Source organism: Notothenia rossii (genome assembly GCF_949606895.1).
Source record: "Notothenia rossii genome assembly, chromosome: 6".
In the NCBI taxonomy this organism is placed as follows: Eukaryota; Metazoa; Chordata; class Actinopteri; order Perciformes; family Nototheniidae; genus Notothenia; species Notothenia rossii.
The window spans coordinates 72,368,120-72,387,054 of record NC_136909.1 but is presented as its reverse complement, the minus strand read 5'-3'; the positions used below and the strand labels follow the sequence as shown (position 1 = coordinate 72,387,054).

The window sequence follows — 18,935 nt, the reverse complement described above, 5'->3', positions numbered from 1 at the left end:
TGATGCTTTCAGATCAAAGTTTCGGATTTTTTAATCAGGCGAAGTTTGCGGGCAGCTAATATTTAACGTATTAAGATGCCCTGAGTGTTGTCTTTCAGGTGTTATTGCAGGTCCTTTATTTTCACATTCAGCGTCCCAAGGCTAACTTTTACCCTTATTGTCAGGTTTGGTTTCATATCAGAAATGCAACGAGCTATCATCATTTTATTCTCAGCCATAATAAACCAAACTGTAGAAAAAGTGTAAGATGTATATTTATATTTTAACTTCATTTGGAAAACATTTTAATCACACATTCCTGGTAAAGCACTACCCAGTCTTAAATTGAGACTTGCTGGAGGAGAGTGCTAAAATGTACAAAGTAAAATTATAACCAATATGTAGCCTATGCAACAGCAGGTTACTTTATCTAGTGTAAAGTGGGTTTTTAGAGGTTCTCTTTCCCTTTTCTTTATCTTGTGTTATTTTACCTGATTTGTCCTAAACATTTGATCAATTCTTACTATTGATTAATTATACTTCTTAATTTAGTGTTCATATGGATAATGTATATATTTGGAGTTAAATACAAATGGTGGATGGTGCCGAAGGAACCACAAATCTGAAGAAGCTTTCAAGACAGTGAAACCATCCGGATTAAGTCAATTTTCTCATCATTCTTTATTTCATCGTCCAGTACATGAGACTACTTTCAGTGATTTGTTATTTCATTAGTAGTCAAAAGTGCCTTATTAAGACTTAATATACTGCAGTTCACTAACAATTGTGTAGGCCTAATGTTAGTAGGCTACATCGAATATATGCACAAATATGCAGTGAAAAAAAATCACATTTAATCAATTTGAGGTTTTTTCCTGAAATTGGCAAAAGTGTCATCTTTGATCTTCTCTGCTTGGTACTGTTGGATCATTTTTGGGCACATATGTGTAAAAGTCATTTCATAAGGAGTTTTATGAATATTTTTATGTGCTTTTAGTTTGCCAAATAAATGGCCATCCACGTTTCCAGAAAAAACATAAATGTAAGGCTTTGATTGGTGGAGCTCAGTGATTGCGTCACGCATTGAGGGCTGCCTGCGAGACTGCACTCAGGTACCAAACATCCATTGCCTGTTAGCACTTAGCACAACCGCGCTTTCACACCGGTCAATAAAGTGATAGCAACGTGCCCGCTCAACCATGGCCTCCGTCGAACTTAAAGCAAATAAACGACTCTCAGAGGAGAAGAAGACAGAGTCTCCCACCAAAAAGACAGAGACCATGGCCTCCGACGCACCCAAAGCAAAGAAGGGAAGATTCTCAGAGGAGAAGAAGACAGAGTCTCCAAGCAAAAAGACAGAGTCTCCGAGAAAAAAGACCGAGTCTCCAAACAAAGAGACAGAGACTCCAACCAAAAAGACAGAGTCTCCGACCAAAGAGACTACTGACAAACTAAGGTGACCAAAAGTTAATAATAAATAAGCTAAGAAACTGTATCTCGGGAGACATGACCCTCCTTACTTGGTTGAATGAATGCTAACGCGCGCAAATCTTATATACATAACAAAGTTAGTTAAAAGATTATAAATGAGTGCATTGAATGTGAGGCTAAACATTTCTTTACAATGTATTTGCGTGAAGCAGCAAGCAGCAGAGTTGTTCGCATCTGATAACCATTGTACTATCCTTTTATGATTATCTCTCAACGTGCCGCTACACAGCTGCTGTTGTCTAACACATCCTATAACTTTTGCAAGGGTGCCAATATCTAATCTTAAATTCAGCGTGACCACCACCTGCCCCTGCATGTTTATAAGCTGCAGAAATAAACACTTGCACCGGTTTGGACACTGCGTTCATCCAGTGCCAAGGACTGGCTCCGCTGCTTGGTGTAGTAACTAGTTACTGCAGAGAAAGCATGTCTGAGACACCCTGTCCCAGCTCCCAAAACAATGACTTGCAAAGTAGTCTCATGGCTGTAAATATGCAATGTTTTGGTGCTTTTCATATCGCAGTTCGACACGATGCATCCCTTAGAAAACTGCGCTATTTAACTAATCTGAAACCCGCTCTTGTTATATCACTGTATATTTGTAGGCACTATCATCAGCACGCTTCTCACGATGTAATAGCTTCTAACGAGTGAGTGGATTGAGGTTTGTCTGGAAGACGAGCCAATCAGCAGACAGATACGGGCTGTTCCGGCCCTTCCTCCTCCCGATGCCTCCAATCAGTGAGGCCCGAGCGGGAGGAGCTGTGGTTGCAGGGGAAAATCGATCTACCCGGGCACTGAGCTTAAAATTGTGAAGTTTTTGTATGCTTGGCTCTTTCTGAGCCGGTTTTAGGTTGCTCAACAGGTCTGTCAGTATCTAGCTGTTACACACAGAGAGACACCATGTCTTCTGCAAGGTAAGTTGCTTTATAGAGAATGTATGGCTGGCATGGGTTCTGGGTTGGTGTAACTGGTTGCAAAAGCCCAGTAATCTTGTGGCTGCATATTGGAAGATTTATGTGATGTAGGCAATGATAGGAAGGGTATGGCATTTCTTTTGGTTTGCTGCATTTTCCATTTTCCTTTGACCAAAAAAACGATCTGCATAACTACATCTCTGTACATTATCATTCTCTCTACTTGTTAACAAAAACATTCTTAAATGTCTAGAAGGCAATGTTTGATTGGTAAATATGCTAGCATATGTTCATGCATATGTCAGGAGACTTGCTACATGTGGGTTTTCCGGACACCGAGAGAGTGGACACTGGTAACATGAGTTTACACTAAACACATGTTACCACACTCTCTTGATGCTTTTGAAGAGTATTGTGCATAGATCATTTAGCATTTGTTTTTATAAAAGCAAAAGTTGGAGACTAATCCACAGGCTAATTGGTTACTGATGTGTAAGACAAGTTCCGATGTCGCTGTTATACATTGACACAAAAGGAGAGTTGCTGTTTGATTTTAGTTTTTTTTTAACATATCAACGGACAATAATTTGATATGAAAGCCATGCCTTGTGTTCAGTTGTTTGCCCGAGGTGGAACAGCCTGATCAAACACAGAGCCACACAAAGATTGCTATTCCATGTTGTCCTGTTAAAGCCCATGCAGAGCCTTTTTATCTTTAACACTTTATTTTTACATTTCAGCCCTAATACACTCTTTGGGATGGGAAACCCCTTACTGGACATCTCTGCTGTGGTGGACAAAGACTTTCTGGACAAGTAAGTAAAAGAAAACAAATATGACATTTGTTTCCTAGAGAAAGTGCTGTCATCAGGTAGTTCTGAAATCCTTAATAGTTATAATGGCAAAGCAATCATAGGAAACATTCTTCGTATTCTCTTTTATGCCATTGTTGAAATAAATGTATATATATTTTTAAAATATTTAGATCCTTAGTCCGCACTTATCAGATCAAGGGCAATACAGACGTCCTGTGTCACAGAGGTCACTCCAATGAGAGACTGACATGGCCCCGTCCACACGGACACAAAACGGGTTGTATCTGCTACAGTTCTCGATCGTATGGACGGTTCGTCCACACGAGGCCGCAACGGAACCGCGGAAACGGAGCCCTCAAACGGTAACGGGTCCCAAGGTGGGTAGGTCTGCAGACGTAACGCTCTGGGGGGCCAAACGGCTCCGTGTGTACATCCTATACGATAATTTCCTGATAACGACCACGCCATAGCCCCGCCTCTCCCCACCTCTCCTGCTCTCACCCGCGTCATTGCTGATGTGTTTTCGCCAACAACCTCTGCTGCTCACTGCTGTAGCATGGTCAGTAGCTACTATAATAATAATAATAATAATACATTACATTTATAAAGCGCGTTTCCTGGTGCTCAAAGCGCTTACAAGCAAGTAAAACAAAATAACAACAAAAGTAGAAATTGCTAAGCTAGGAGGAAAAAGGGCAAGGGGTTAGTTGATAAGGAGTTGAAGGCAAGAGTGAAAAGGTGAGTTTTGAGGGATTGTTTGAATGATGTGAGAGTGTTGGCGGATCTGACGTGGCTGGGGAGGGAGTTCCAGAGTGTGGGAGAGGCTGCTGCGAAGGCCCTGTCACCCCAGGTCCGGAGCTTTGTCCTGATGGGCTGCAGTAGGTTAGCTTCAGCAGACCTGAGGCGACGGGTGGGGTTGTGTCGTTGCTATCTATCTATCTATTTATTATCTATCTAACTATCTGCTTCTGACCATGCTACAGATGTTAGTGCATAATCTACAGCTCCTCTACCACAACCATCAGCAACAAGTGGACATGGCGAACTACATGAACTACATGTTGCTAAATCATCGCGGAGAATAAACAGAAGGGCAACCATGCTCGTGGGGTCTTCTTCGCTGCTTTTGGTGAATTTTGTGGCGGAAGTACAGCGCCACTTACAGGCCCGGCATATGTACTACAGCGGGTCGAGCGGTCTCGTGTGAACGGACACGCTTCTTGAGCCGATACCGTGTAGACGGAATACTTTTTTGATATCGAATTTGTTTCGTCTTCGTGTAGATGCAGCCTAAAAGAGATAGGTTTAACGGTTGTAAAAGAGAACAGAAAACAGATCTGACTAATCAGCATCAACAGATGCTTTCTTTAATATATCCATAAATGAATGAGTCATAATACATTTCAGTGAGGTAATACATATTGGACTGTTCTAAAAAAAACAGATGATGCCTCTCCCTGTTTCATAATGTTTACATATTTTTTTTTTTTGTACCATTGTAGTTCAATCACATTTCTAACACTTGCAGATGGCAAAGGACGGAAAACCCTCCTTTTTGAGTTTCTGGTGCTCATGCAAAAACCGGATATGGGTTTTCAGCAAACCGTGGTGCATGGAAAAAGGGAAAAAGGTGCGAGCCAAAGCATGTAGTTTCTGAGCAGCAGCTTTTTCTGGTCTGTCCGAGCTCTGTCACACTGAGCTGACCAGGGCTAAGGGCTCCTTTGGGTTGCAGCTCAGACTCCGCTCTTCAACCCCTTGCGTAAACTCCAGGATTAGAGCTAAACAAACCAACCCGTTCTAATTCAGTCTCATACAGTAAAGATGCCCCTTAATCCCCAATTTACCTGTGGGTTTCGAGGAAACTAGACTCTGTTTAGCTTTATTGTCCAACAAATTGATGTGGACTAGGTGCACTTCAATTCACATTTTCCATTTTAGGGAACAAGCCAATTGGCAGCACCACCATTGTGTCTTCAATGCATGATATTCTGATTACTTAGAGAAACTAATGCCTCATTTTTTCTCCTTTCTTTATTCGTAGGTACACTCTGAAACCCAATGACCAGATCCTGGCAGAGGACAAACACAAAGAACTGTTAGTATCTCCTGTATTGCAAAATGTCTCTTTGAAGTCAAGGTTGTGCTTTTTTCTAGTTTCTGTAGCGAGAAAGGGGAAAGGTCTGAATTCACATCAAGTTTGTTCCTGTCTGTTCTGGTGTGGACTAGTCAAAACAGGCGCACACCAGAAACCACCACTATTGACCTCCATATTTCTAAAGACGTCCAATGGCAGCGCAGCAGATTCATCACAGACAGACAGTCTGAGCCAATAGCAAAGTAGGACACATCACCTCCCAGTCCCTCTGAAGCGAGAGTAAAAAAAAAAAAACATTTTACAGCGGGAAATAAGAGAGCAGTGTGTGACTGTATGAGAGAGACAGGACTGAAATGACTAAATCTACACAGGTTTTACATTATCAACAGTGCTTTCTTACAATGTAAGATTTACATATTTAGTCTATGAATAACATTTGACAAATATGAATAAAAAGAAAAGAGCTAACTTTTATTCGACCACTCAAGGCATTTACATTCCTATATATTATTTATTTATTTATTTATTTATTTAAGGGAAGATTATTACTCTTGATTTCCAACTTCCTGCCAGTCTTTTTCCTATTTTTTTACAGTCCGCCCTTTCTTCTTCACTGTTCTGGGGTAAAGGGCTAACATGTTGGAGACTTGCCCTAGGGGTAAATACTTAAGTGACATAAAAGACTGAAAGCAATAAAGTACAGTGAGATAACAAAATAGTCACCCCCACTCCATTTCTCCCCCTCTGCAGCCTCTGGCTCAGTCTCAGGACCTCTGACAGCAGTCGCTATGTTCCTATGACATGCATGGATGTTCACATAAATCAAACAGGCAAATATCTGTGTGTAAGTTGATTTGGCTGCTATATTTAGACTGAATAACATGGCAAATTACGCCTTAGCCCTAAGTGGACCATCAAAGCGCAGCTTGAATCATTGTGTTACGTAACAGGCGTAAATGATTCAAGTAGAATCAGAATGTGTAATGAGTGTTCATTCATGCGTCTGTTAAATTTATGTGGAGGAAATATGGCTTCTGCATAGAGCACAACCAAGCTCTGGATAAGTTACTAGGTGTGAATCCACATCCATCTCCATACAGGGGGATGCTATTAAAGCTACAACTGAGCAATCACATGCAAAACAGTATGATATTAAAAATAAATCAGATCAAAGAAAAATTCAATAAGATTTAAAGGAATAGATTTTTTATTTTGAGAAATATAAGTATTTGATATATAACTGAGTGTTAGTTAAGAAGATGGATACCACTCATATCCCCCATGAAGTATAAAGCTACATTCAGAAGACACTTAGCTTAGCTTGGAAAAACATTAGAAAAAATCTAGCTTGCATTTTGTCCAAAGTTTTAAAACGTCCTCCTTGTAGCACCTTTGAAACGAAATAATTTATGTTATTTCTCATCTGTTTAATTTTGACTGAACAAACCTTTATGCTAAGCCAAGAACGTTTTTATGTTTGGTGTCAGCCATAATTGATACCTTGTGTGTGGTGAGGTTTGAAGCTTTGCATTTGTGAAGCACTTATCCAGCATTCCCAAAGAAAGGTGAACAAACGGTATACTTGACACTAGATCTTCTGGAGAAATAGAAATCATGTAACATCTTAAAAATGCATCACCTGCTATGTTTGTCTGTTTCATAGATTTGAAGAGATAGTGAAGAAGTCCAAAGTGGAGTACCACGCTGGAGGAGCCACACAGAACTCAATTAAGATCGCTCAGGTCAGTCAGTTGCACAAACTCACTTTCTGTCCTAAACATCAATGCTGCTTGAATTATTTCTGTACATGTTGGCCACTGGTAGTAGTGTTAGTTGACGGATGCTGATCAGAGCTGTTGTATCCTTCTATAGTGGATGATCCAGGAACCCCACAAGGTCGGCACGTTCTTTGGCTGCATTGGCAAAGACGACAAGTTTGGAGGGATCCTGAAGCAGAAGGCTGAGGAGGCTCACATCGACGCCCACTACTACGAGCAGGAGGAAAAGCCCACAGGGACCTGTGCTGCCTGCATCACCGGAGACAACAGGTGGGTCATTGTGATAGTTTTAGGGTCTGGGTAAGGTCTTTAAATATTTGAAATGACACTTTTTTTTTTTATCTCGACATAAAAAAAAAAAAAATGTTTTGTTGATGCGCAGCAGACCAAAAGCTAAATGGACTGGAATAGGGGTGGAAAAAAGTGTTTTTCTGTTTCACTTGATTGTGAAGTCAACAAAGTGACACAATACAGATTGATTGCATTTATAGTAACAATCACTAATCTCGTATGTCCTCACTCATAATCTCTTTTTTATTTTCCTCAGGTCTCTGGTAGCTAACCTAGCTGCTGCTGAGTGTTATAAGAAGGACAAGCATTTAGACCTGGAGGAAAACTGGGAGCTGGTGGAAAAAGCTAAAGTCTACTATATTGCAGTGAGTAGTAGTTACTATAGTACTATATGTGTGTTGTACACGTTTACTGTATTTCAGATCCCTTCAGGAACTGTCACCTCAACGTCGTACTCGTGGTAACCCACAGGGGCATTTCTGAACTACTGGTGAACTCTCTGTTCAACATGTGATTCATTAGAGCCCGTCAGGATATAAAAAGCAGATCAGTCTTGACCTAATGTCACCGTTTGCTCACAGGGTTTCTTTCTCACTGTCTCTTTGGAGTCCATCCTGAAAGTGGCAAAGCACGCGTCTGACAATAACAAACTGTTTTGCCTGAACCTCTCCGCGCCCTTCATTTGCCAGTTCTTCAAGGATAACCTCATGCAGGTTATGCCCTACGTCGACGTGCTGTTCGGCAATGAGACAGTAAGCCAGACATGACAGTCCATTCTTCAGATGCTCTCTAAATTAGCTGCATGTGCCTGTGGTGTGAATATAAGAACACATTCAATTTTTGTAAATTACATTTTTTGTTTTTCAGGAGGCAGCAGCGTTCGCTAAAGAGCTTGAATTTGAGGTGAGTGGACTGACGGTCTCATTTAGCATTTGCAAATGATTATTGCTGCATTTTTAAATGTATTTGCATTAATTTATATTTTGCCCGTAGACCAAGGACATCAAGGAAATTGCCAAGAAAGCCCAGGCTTTGACCAAAGTCAACAAAAAGAGGGAGAGGATCATAGTGTTGACTCAGGGGAAGGATAACACTGCTATGGCCAGTAAGTTTCCTTTTTTGTCTTTATCCCCCTAAAGTTTTTATATTTCAATAACTTTTATCAGTTGATTGCAATAATGACAACTCATAATGGCACACCTAAGACATAGGTTAAGTTAATTAATGCTACACATTTGACTGAAAGGCTTTGAATAGTTCTTAATTTCCAGACTACAGGTTATATAGGTTCATGCTAACTTCCTTTTCTATTACTCAAAAACATGCCAAATACAGAAGTAAACTGCATTAAAAAAAACATTGTAAATCTGGTATTTTGTGTGATTTTTAAATAAAAACTAATGACGCAAATGTGTCTGGAACAACAGTATGGCTACTGTCCGTCAGTAATGTCTGTTCCACTTTGTTCCAAGTGCTGAATCGAATCAAAATCTAAGAAAATAAAATTGTCAATCTCACATAGATTTGTTTTCCCCTTTAACCTATTTTCTATCAGTTTCTTATCCTCTGTTAAAGTTGACCTACAGCCATACCATTTTCCTTCTGTCTGTTCAGGTGACAAGGTCGAGACATTCCCTGTAATGAAGATTGACCCGAAGGACATTGTGGACACAAACGGTGCAGGTGATGCCTTTGTAGGAGGTAAGACTTCATCTGTTTTTCTTTTGATACATTTTTAGATTGCCCTTCTTTTTTCCTTGTCGTTGTGGATTTACCTTTACGTTGTTCTCCTCTCTGTTACAGGTTTCCTGTCTGGGTTAGTTCAGGAGAAACCTCTCGTTCAGTGTGTGAAGGCGGCACACTACGCTGCTAACGTCATCATCAGACGAGCAGGGTGCACCTTCCCAGAAAAACCCAACTTCAAATGAGGAGTCCCGGATCCTTCAGTCCTTCAGCCTGAAATCTCACACCCACCCTGCCGAACATAACTCTGACCCATTTGTTTCTACTATTTTCTACAAATACTTCCCCAAATTCTTGTATCCACATTTTTTTCCAATTTGCCCCCCATCCATGTTATTCATTTGAAATCTTCCGCACATAATTTCATCCGCACAAATATTTAGTTGGGTGCCTCCTGGCATGTGCCTGTCCCTGTTCTCCACTTGGGGCCGCTAGAGGAGCCAATGGATAATTGTTTTATAGATAAATCACATTTTAAGGACTCATGAAAATATCACATAATGTGATCATTTTATTTTACACAAAGGAAGTTTCATGGACATTGTGTAATTTTCCCCAAAACATTTTTGGATCAAACACTGCAAACGTCTGTACGCCAATCACACTGCTTTATTCCACAATGGGAGGACACACTATACACAAAGGGGACTAATGAATCTAAATCTGTCAATGGAAGTTTGTATACTACATTTAAATGTGCAGTAGTGACTTATTTAAGATGAAATATTCCTGATTATGAGTTTGTTCTTGTTTTAAGATTGAATCTAACAGGCCAGTAATGAAACCAAATGTTTTTATTTTGAAATGTGTCAAAGCCTCTGCCCACTATGACCTGTGATGACAGCTTAAATATCAGCTTGATTGTGTACATTCTGTTCAGAAGGTACCCTCAACATCAAACTTGTGGAAGTGTGCAGGTTCTTCTTGTAATGAGTGCCTTTTTCCCTTCCTTTCTCTGCATGTGTTAGGGGAAAAGTGTTCAGAGGCCTATAGATGTTCTGTTAATCCACATTTCTCTGCACAGGGAAACTTTAAAACCAGACCAGTGATGGGAGCTATACAGTGGCTTTTCACCCCTCAATACTTACATTTCTACCTGAGTTAGTGGCCTGTGTTCTTGCTGGGTGTCTGTTGATCTCTAGCTAAATCATAGAATATGTTACCAAACTTTAATACTGTCCATTTTGATTTTTATCATTTACATTTATTCAGATTTTGACATTTTTGTCACTGCAACTGGCAATGAAAGATGGAAAATAAATAAGGCAAAGAAATCTGAAACATCAGCCAAATTCAGGCTCGGGCTACTCTTGTGATATTGGGACCTTTTAAACCTAAGTTTGTGGTATGCGCAGCACTGAATCCTTGAATTCAAGTATAGCTCATGATCTTTAAATGTGATGAGCGAGAAGTATGTTTTCTGAATACTACAGGAGTTGTTTTGAAACTCAAAAAGCCTTATGTGACCATTTATTCCTGATCTCAATTGTACTCAAGTTGCCCATCTCTGTGCTAGAATGTGATGCTTGAAATTTACAAATTAAACATACAACAATAATTGTTTTGCCTATTGATATATTTTTTGACTATATTTATTTAATATCTAGCAACATTTAATCATTTAAAATTAGAATTAATTTAAATCCTTTATTTCTGCTGTCCATAAAAAACACACACATCCCTGAGCTTATCAAAAACTAAAATCGAAGTCTACAAATTATTATATTTGCCCAAAGCTGTGCACATTTCATATAAATCGATCAAACTGTCTATAACTACTGATATTAGCTTTTTAAAAGGAAAACACACAGACCATCAATCAATGTTTATTTATATAGCCCAATATCACAAATGTTACATTTGTCTCAGTGGACTTCACAGTTTGTACAGAATATCAGTATGACAATACGACACCCTCAGTCCTTAGACCCTCACATCGTACAAGGAAAAACTTCCAGAGAAAACCCCACAGTTTAAAGGGAAAAATGGGAGAAACCTCAGGGAGAGCAACAGAGGAGGGATCCCTCTCCCAGGACGGACAGACGTGCAATAGATGCCGTGTGTAAATTGAAAAGATAATACATTTGCAACATAGGTAGTCCAAATGTTTTGAAATGCATGTGTGTATAATAAGAAGATGAATCCACGAGGATATCCATCCAGGACTTATGATCCAGGACCGCAGCCACGACTCAAGATCCAGGACTCGCAATCCATGACACAGGACCGCAGGATCATCCATGACTCCGGATCCCGGCGTATATAGAGACCAAAAAGAAAGAAATTTGGGGAAGCTGGGTTAATCGGAACATGAGAGTACACAGGTATAGACAGAGAGAAGGAAGAAGTAAGATGTCCCCCGACAAACTAAGCCTATATCAGCAAAACTAGGGGCTGAATCTAATCAGCCCTAACTATAAGCTTTATCAAAAAGGAAGGTCTTAAGCGCACTCTTAAAAACGGATAGGAGTGCGGCTTGTTAAATGTACTCATACGCAACAGGCTGATTTTTCGTACAAGAAAAAGTTTTCACCCATGACACAGTTGTGGAAAATATTTTTTTTTACTGATACAGTTGTTAAAGAAACCTGAAGAACATTTTTGATATACCTGAGAGATTTAGAAGACACATTTAAGTAGTAAACACAGATATTATCTGTCATTCTGTTATCTTTGTGAGCTATTGTGGTTGCATGTCTCTTTTTTGTGCCAGCCTCTCCTCTTGTAACCTGATGTCCAGGGCTCTGAGCTGTTTCAGGAAGCCGTGGTTTGGCAGGATGCAGCGCCGCTGTTTCACATGCTCCACCGCATCCACCACCGTCAGGCTCTGCTTCATCATCAGGTAGGCCAAGACCAGAGCCGCTGACCTGCTGCGACCCATCACACAGTGCACCAGAACCTTGTCTGGGACAAAGCAAGTTGGGACAGATGGATTTGTTAGAAACAGTGAAGTATACAAGCCTCTTATCCAGAGAATGATCAATGAAGGGCTTTGCGTAACACTTTCTATGATGCCCATAAGATCTGGGAGATTATTCAATATCAACATTCTCAATCTTTCAATGGAATCATGTTGTGAAATACAGTAGGCTATATCATGGTACACTACACACTATTGTGTAATTTTCATTTTTTTTATCTTTAATATTTTCTGTATGCATGCTTCTTGGGAAGTATTAAGCTGTCTTTGGCTCTTTTCTTGCTGTAAATAAATTGGAAATGTCCCCTCTGTGGGACGAATAAACGTATTCTGAGTCTGAATAAGCTCAATGTATTGATAATAACAAGCACATACTAACTCAAATGTCTTGGATCTAATATTTTGAAGTAATCATCACCAAAGTTGTGGATTTCATTTGACATCCCACTTAAAAAAAATACAAAAATAGGCTTGTATACTCTTTGATACAGACCTTTTATTGACTGATGATTGTTATTCAGATATAAAATTATCTATATTAAGATAGAAGATTTTGGACATGCCCAACCTAAATGCCCTGGTCTGGAATGCATCTTTAATATTCTGATAATGTGTTATGATCTGCTTATAGCCTTGTTTAATTTTATAAGCACTCGTAAATATTTGTAAATGTTTTCAAACAATAATCAGAACACATTTTTATAATGACTTGTAAGGTCATATATCATAATACTGATAACACAAGTATGCTTCTCAGGCACTATAGACGTTGATATCATTGAAAGGGTATCTTTTATTTAATTTTTCAGGACTCACTCTGCGGCTGACTGAGGGCTTCGTGGATGAACTGTGTTGAGGGGCAGAAGTACTGGGACATGTTGAAGGTGGGCTTGTCATCAGCCTCCACACCGAAGTACTGTATTTCCATGTCAGTGTAGTAATAAGCACCAGTCAGCACGTTATTAAACTTTCCCTCTGCTGCATTGAGGACATGTGTAACACCCAGGTCCCTGAGGCCGGGCCGCTCCAGAGCTGTTTTCCTGTTCCCATGAAACAGAGATCATGAGGCTGTCATCAATAGAGTCATAAAACCATCTCTGTGTGTGTTCACTCACTCGTCCCCGATGAAGATTCTGGGCCACACCAGGTTAACGTGTGCATACTGAGCCCCAGTGCCGGTCCAGAACAGCTGCTCCAGGTCTAAAGTCCCCGGGGTGATGTAGTCACTGTCTGGGTCGACCCGCACCGCTGCGTACGGGTTCCTGCCTCTGGACCTCACCTCACAGGAGGACATAGCTCACCTCTGCTGCCCAGAAACACACACACACAGTCCTGAACTTCACCAAAAACACCAAACAAAGTCTACAAATTCTTATCTTCACACTTAAATGTGTCCATGTAACTTATACATAAGTAGGCTAAGTTATACAGTCTTGGAGCTGCAAACACTATTCAATTTATTAATAAGTCAATCAACAAAAAATGATCGATTATTTTATTTATAGTTGATGTAATTCGTGTCCTCAATTGAAATAAAACGAGGTCACGCTTTATTAATTTGTGCGCACGAGAAAGTATCGTACGCACAAATTAATAAAGCGTGGCCTCGTTTTATTTAAATTGAGGGCACGAATGACATCTAGTGCGCACTAATTAATAAAACGTGGCCTCGTTTTATTTATTTTTCTCTCTATGAACCCTCCAGGGCTCCGTAGATGCGTCATGTGGGACACCATCTTCTCTATAACATATCCTTACCTTTTGATCCATTTATTAATGTATTAACTTTTCACTTTTCTTAATGAGTCCCCCAGTTAGTTAATCATCTATATCAACCAAGAAATTGATAACATTATTTCCATTTTCAAAGATGTAAAGACCCTCCAATGTCTTAGTTTCATACACTTCTGTTGTATTTGCTGCATTGAGTAGCTTAGAGTAAACAGTGAATGGTGTCCCAGAATGAACTGAAGCTGATCAGGTGTGTTATCTACTCATGATATTGGCTGTTAAAAGAGGAAAATACACTGATGGTGTGTTCAATGTTTTCATACAGGGTGATTGCTGTTAAAAAGTACTGGTAGAAAGTAAATTACTTACCTCTTTCTTGTAACTTTTTAAAGCTTTAAATCCGTTACTGAGCAGGATTGCAGACCAGCACCCTCAACTCTTCCACAGCTGACGTGTATTCATTAGTTGTGTGAGCGTGAGGCAACAGAGAGAAATACAGACTGGAATAGTAACTGCTGTCTTGGGCTCTGTGTTTAAGATGATATTTTTAGGCAGCTGGGCGACAACACCTGACCTCAACAGTGTGACACACACACACACACACACACAGACACACACACACACACACACACACACACACACACACACACACACACACTTATACTCACTTATACTCACTTACATTGTTTATGTGGTTTAATAACTCTAATGCCTTGTACAGAAACACAATAAATCATGAGAAACAATACCAGAAAACACAAATAAGTTCGGTAAGAGGCATGTTGCTTTGTTGTCATTCTAAGAATGTAACTTGTGTGTGGACAGGTGTGGGGACAGTTATTTCTGGAGACATAAAACTTAAATTCAGTTGTTAAATCCTACTAATTCTTGTTGGGGCTGAGCGATAATGTAATTGACTGAGACTTTGTCTGATTCCTTCAAACTGTGCAAACCCTTTTAGAATATTAGAATATAACTCTTACATTTCTCAATTGTCAATTGTATTATTTTGGGTGCTTTTCATTTAAACATTTCTTTATGTTTTGTAGAGATGTTTATTTATCTGAGCAAAAAATATATCAATCAATTACATATATTCAAACTAATTAAGATCATAATAAATACATAAAAAAGATAGATATAAAATATAAATGAGGATATAATATGACAGTTTTAATAAACCAAAGTTAGAAGAAAATGCGTTATTGTTGTTGGTGAAAAAATAAAGTAATGCTTAAAGACAAAACAAGAAACAAGACATAACATTTGGTTAAAAGGAGAGAGAGTGGGGTGTAATTTTTCAATATCTTGTTATACCCGCATGTAAAAAAGGAATTACATTAAGCTTGTTGACCGCATTTGCAGACTGACCACTGTCTGTGAACTGTGCAAAAGGGTTTCAGACAGGTTGGAGGTTGAACTCCAGATGGTCTGCAGCTTCAACACCGTGACATTTCCCCCTCAAGGTCGTTGTAGAACTGCTGACCTGTGATGATACGTTGCTGACCTATGAGGTATGTGAGTTACACCCATGGACCAGAGTGTGGCTTTATCTCGCAGACCTGCAGACACACCTCACGCAACCTGATTCATTGTAATGTATTTACATTTCAAACTGCTGCTGGTGATATACCATATCACTCATCTCTGATGGACAGACTCGACTTGATTGACATTTGCTGCTGGCTTCCTGAAATTGCATCACTTCCGTCAGAGATGTGTGCATAATATTGATGTGTCTTTACAGTGTTTCAGCCTGCCGTCGCCTTCTCCTCTCCCTCTCTCCAGGCCCATGTGGAAGCTGCAGAGCTGCATCTGGAAGCCTTGGTTGGGACAGACGTCTCTCTGCGGCCTGACAGCAGCCACTGCCTCCTGCAGGCTCAGGCCTACAGCGATCATCAGGAAGACCAACACCAACGTGGCAGAGCGGCTCACGCCCATCAGACAGTGGACAAACACCCGTCCTGGGATAATAATTTTTGCCGTTAATTCTTTCATCACTATATATCCAATCCAATCCACTTTATTTCTATAGCACATTTGAACATTTAAAAGTTTGTAGAGTGGGCGACAATTTAACATTGGGGGGCAGGTTGTTCCAAAGCCTGGGGGCCACCGCTGAGAAGGCTCTGTCTCCCCTGGTCTTTTTCTTAGTTTTAGGGACTACCAGCCGCAGCTGATCAGCCGACCTCAAAGCCCTTGAGGGGGTGTACACCTGTAGCAGGTCGGAGATGTACTGAGGGGCCAGCCCATTAAGCGATTTAAAAACAAACAATACAATCTTAAAATTAACTCTAAAATGGACAGGAAGCCAGTGGATATATATGCAGCAAATGTTTTACTTTATGAGGTGCACAAGTACAAATGACTTCTACAGCCCCGCACCGTGAACAAGCTCATCATGTGAAGTGTGTGTTGACAGATATGTGTGAATTCCATTGTTTGTTACTGAGCTCATAGTAAAACGGGGTGTTGTACTGGGAAACATTAATAAGGTGTTCTTGTTGTCATCCCTTGTTGACATCAGTCAGGGGGACAGAATATTAGAAACACCTCTCATTATAATGAAGTACAATACCCTAATTTATGACTAAAATCTAATAATACAAATTAGACTTAATGGCAGAACAGTTATATTTAATTGATTTAGATGTACAGGGGTACCTGAAGTTGCAGAGTGTGGATCTTATCACACACACTAACATGACTGTAAGTGTGACTGACTTTCCTCCCATGGTTAGTGCTGCTCGGATGTATTGTGCTGTTGGGTAAAAGAACGGACTGAGCTTGAACTCTATTGCATCATCCGCCTCCACACCGTCCATAATAATCCACTGTCATGTCTCTGTAGAAATGTGGGCTGGTGTTATACCCAGACTGTGGAAGGTGCTCTTGTCATGAGCAGCCACCCTGAAATACAATTACACATTCACTGCTGTATGGATCGGATATGTTTGTATTGACATGTGTGTGTGAACCTACTCGTTTCCTATGTAGAGGTTAGGCCAGACTTCATTGACATGTCCTGTCGGTCGTCTGTTTGCCAGCAGGAATTCCTGCAGCGCTGAGACAGAAGGAGGTTCACACGGAGGATCTCTAAGAGACATACTGACACAAACACACACACAAAGAAGCGCATACAAGACGTCACTGTGTTTAATTATATACAAAGTTCCCTTGTCACTGCTGTGTTTCATAGCAATATTCTTCTCACAATGAACCTTTCTTAGAAACCATAATGAATATAATTATATGTAGTTTGAAAAGCCATACATTCTGTACAGACAAGCCTAACAATCCCCAAACTAACCTGTCTTCAGTCATCCTGTATGAACTCACCTACCTTCGTGGCAGGGCAAACTCTTTTCCTAGCTTGTTCTTATTTCTCACACTCACATATGACTGCTTCCTTTTATAACTCTGTAATCATACACTCATTGGCTCATCATCCCACATCTATCAGCAGTTCAACTCCCAAATAAAACCCACATCTAAAGTATTTTGATTCATGTCTGATTCTTATGGTCAACAATGTGGCACTATCCTGTGAACTTTGACATTAGCTCACTGGCTCAGTTTCCATTACTGCAGACTGTTATGTAACACATACCGGTGCTGTATGTGTCTCTGTGTTGCAGAGTAACGCCAGCTGCTCTGCTCCTTTAAGAAATATGATCCATGCTGTGAATAACAGTCCCCAGTGACGTATTTACTTCAGCTGCATTTGTGTTTACATCATACAGTATCGTAAATAATGAAAAGTAGGTTATGCTTATTGCATTTTGGCATGTGGTTTACATAACCTAAGGATATATAAGTTCAGGTATAGCAGTGTTTTTACTCTTTAAGATGAATATAAACTACAACAGTGACATTAACATGAAGTTAACTGCACATGAATTCTTCAAGGCACTTTTTCCATATTAAAACCAGCCAGAATATTTCAATTAAATAACACAAAATGTCTTTAATTCATAATCACACTGAGTCATAAAGCTATATTTACAAAGCTTGTGTACATGCAGAACAACTCTGGCAGGGAACATTTGAATAAATGTTTGAATATGAAAATAATACAAAGAGAATAAATACACTTTTTACAACACATGATCATTGCTGCTGTAGCCAGAAGTTAAACCTGTGCATGAAAAGTAACTTTAAAAGTAAAAAGGAGTATTATTATTATTTTCCGTACAGATTAAAGTGGAACTCATGGGAATAGAGGTCTAATGTGATGAGGGAGGAGAAGAAAGAGAGGGAGAGGTGTCATAAAAGAGGACACAACCTCCGTTTGAATGTCAGCTGTTGATCCAGTTTGAGGAGCAAAGACAGAAAGTTCTTGTTTGGATAAATGGGTCGCTTTTGGACGATGTGTTTCAGAGCATCTCTCAGAATGAAACGCTGCCGCAACATTAAGTAAGCCAGGACCAATGTGGCTGATCGACTCATTCCCATGATGCAATGCACCAGCACTTTTCCTGTAGGAAGGAGAATGGGAAAGGAAATATTCTTTTTACAACAGCTTAATAAACCTTTGACATGGGACAATGCGTGACACATTCATACACCGTACCATCTTTGCTCTTCAGGGCTTTATGTATGAAGGCAGCTGCAGGTTTGAAGTTCTCACTGAGGTCGAAGCGATCTGAATCCTCTGCTGGGATGCCAAAGTAAACGCAGGAGTCCCCGTAAAAACTCTGGTTACCGATGCTGCCCTGCTTGGAGTGTGCTGCGTTCAGGACATGAGTGATGCCGAGCTTATTTAATGTCTTTCTATTCTGTGCCACTGCACTGGAAAACACACAAAAGAGTCACATCAGGGAAAGAGTATCATCAAATTATGTTAAGATGCAGATACGCAGATTTTAAACTTTAACAAGCTAATAAAACGGGTACATTTTCTCCTGCAGAGCTGTTTAAGGTGTCCACAACATACTCTAAACACACAGGACTCACACATTTCCTATGTACAGGTTGGGCCAGACTTCATCCACTGGTGTGAGCTCCAGTGTGCAGGAATCCAAGATGAGCTCTAGTTCTTTAATGAGCTCCAGGTCCTGTGGCTGACTGGTCCCTGACATTCTCCCCTCACACAGACAGCTCCTCCAGCAGAGTGTGTGTGTGTCCGCCGTGCCCCCAGCAGCAGTGAGTGTGCAGCTCAGTGAGAGACCACAG

General features: G+C 40.2%; 4 protein-coding genes across 5 annotated transcripts; 1 reads left to right on the top strand and 3 right to left on the bottom strand.

Moving 5' to 3' along the window:
* The first annotated feature begins 1,103 nt into the window (after positions 1-1,103).
* On the top strand, positions 1,104-10,667 carry adka (adenosine kinase a). 2 transcript variants are annotated; one of them, XM_079688745.1, is made up of 11 exons: positions 1,104-1,435; positions 3,128-3,202; positions 5,244-5,297; positions 6,961-7,039; positions 7,170-7,345; positions 7,623-7,731; positions 7,948-8,118; positions 8,234-8,269; positions 8,360-8,471; positions 8,981-9,067; positions 9,170-10,667. In XM_079688745.1, the coding sequence occupies exons 1-11, from the start codon at positions 1,179-1,181 to the stop codon at positions 9,292-9,294; spliced, it is 1,281 nt and encodes a 426-aa protein (XP_079544871.1). In that variant the 5' UTR covers positions 1,104-1,178; the 3' UTR covers positions 9,295-10,667. The 2 variants fall into 2 exon arrangements, with proteins under 2 accessions (XP_079544871.1, XP_079544872.1); XM_079688746.1 differs by lacking the exon at positions 1,104-1,435 and adding an exon at positions 2,264-2,387.
* Positions 10,668-10,922: 255 nt separating this feature from the next.
* LOC307043852 (dual specificity phosphatase 29-like) lies at positions 10,923-14,579 on the bottom strand. Its single transcript, XM_079688748.1, has 4 exons — positions 14,130-14,579; positions 13,145-13,332; positions 12,846-13,069; positions 10,923-12,013 (listed from the first exon to the last, which is right to left on the bottom strand). Exons 2-4 carry the CDS (start codon positions 13,321-13,323, stop codon positions 11,790-11,792), a joined length of 627 nt encoding a protein of 208 aa, XP_079544874.1. The 5' UTR covers positions 13,324-13,332; positions 14,130-14,579; the 3' UTR covers positions 10,923-11,789.
* Positions 14,580-14,912: 333 nt separating this feature from the next.
* LOC307044641 (uncharacterized protein) lies at positions 14,913-17,572 on the bottom strand. Its single transcript, XM_079689951.1, has 3 exons — positions 16,368-17,572; positions 16,210-16,237; positions 14,913-15,923 (listed from the first exon to the last, which is right to left on the bottom strand). Exons 1-3 carry the CDS (start codon positions 16,583-16,585, stop codon positions 15,471-15,473), a joined length of 699 nt encoding a protein of 232 aa, XP_079546077.1. The 5' UTR covers positions 16,586-17,572; the 3' UTR covers positions 14,913-15,470.
* A 135-nt stretch (positions 17,573-17,707) lies between these two features.
* On the bottom strand, positions 17,708-18,925 carry LOC307043851 (dual specificity protein phosphatase 13A). Its single transcript, XM_079688747.1, has 3 exons — positions 18,717-18,925; positions 18,334-18,551; positions 17,708-18,238 (listed from the first exon to the last, which is right to left on the bottom strand). The coding sequence occupies exons 1-3, from the start codon at positions 18,839-18,841 to the stop codon at positions 18,027-18,029; spliced, it is 555 nt and encodes a 184-aa protein (XP_079544873.1). The 5' UTR covers positions 18,842-18,925; the 3' UTR covers positions 17,708-18,026.
* Between the last annotated feature and the right edge of the window lie 10 nt (positions 18,926-18,935).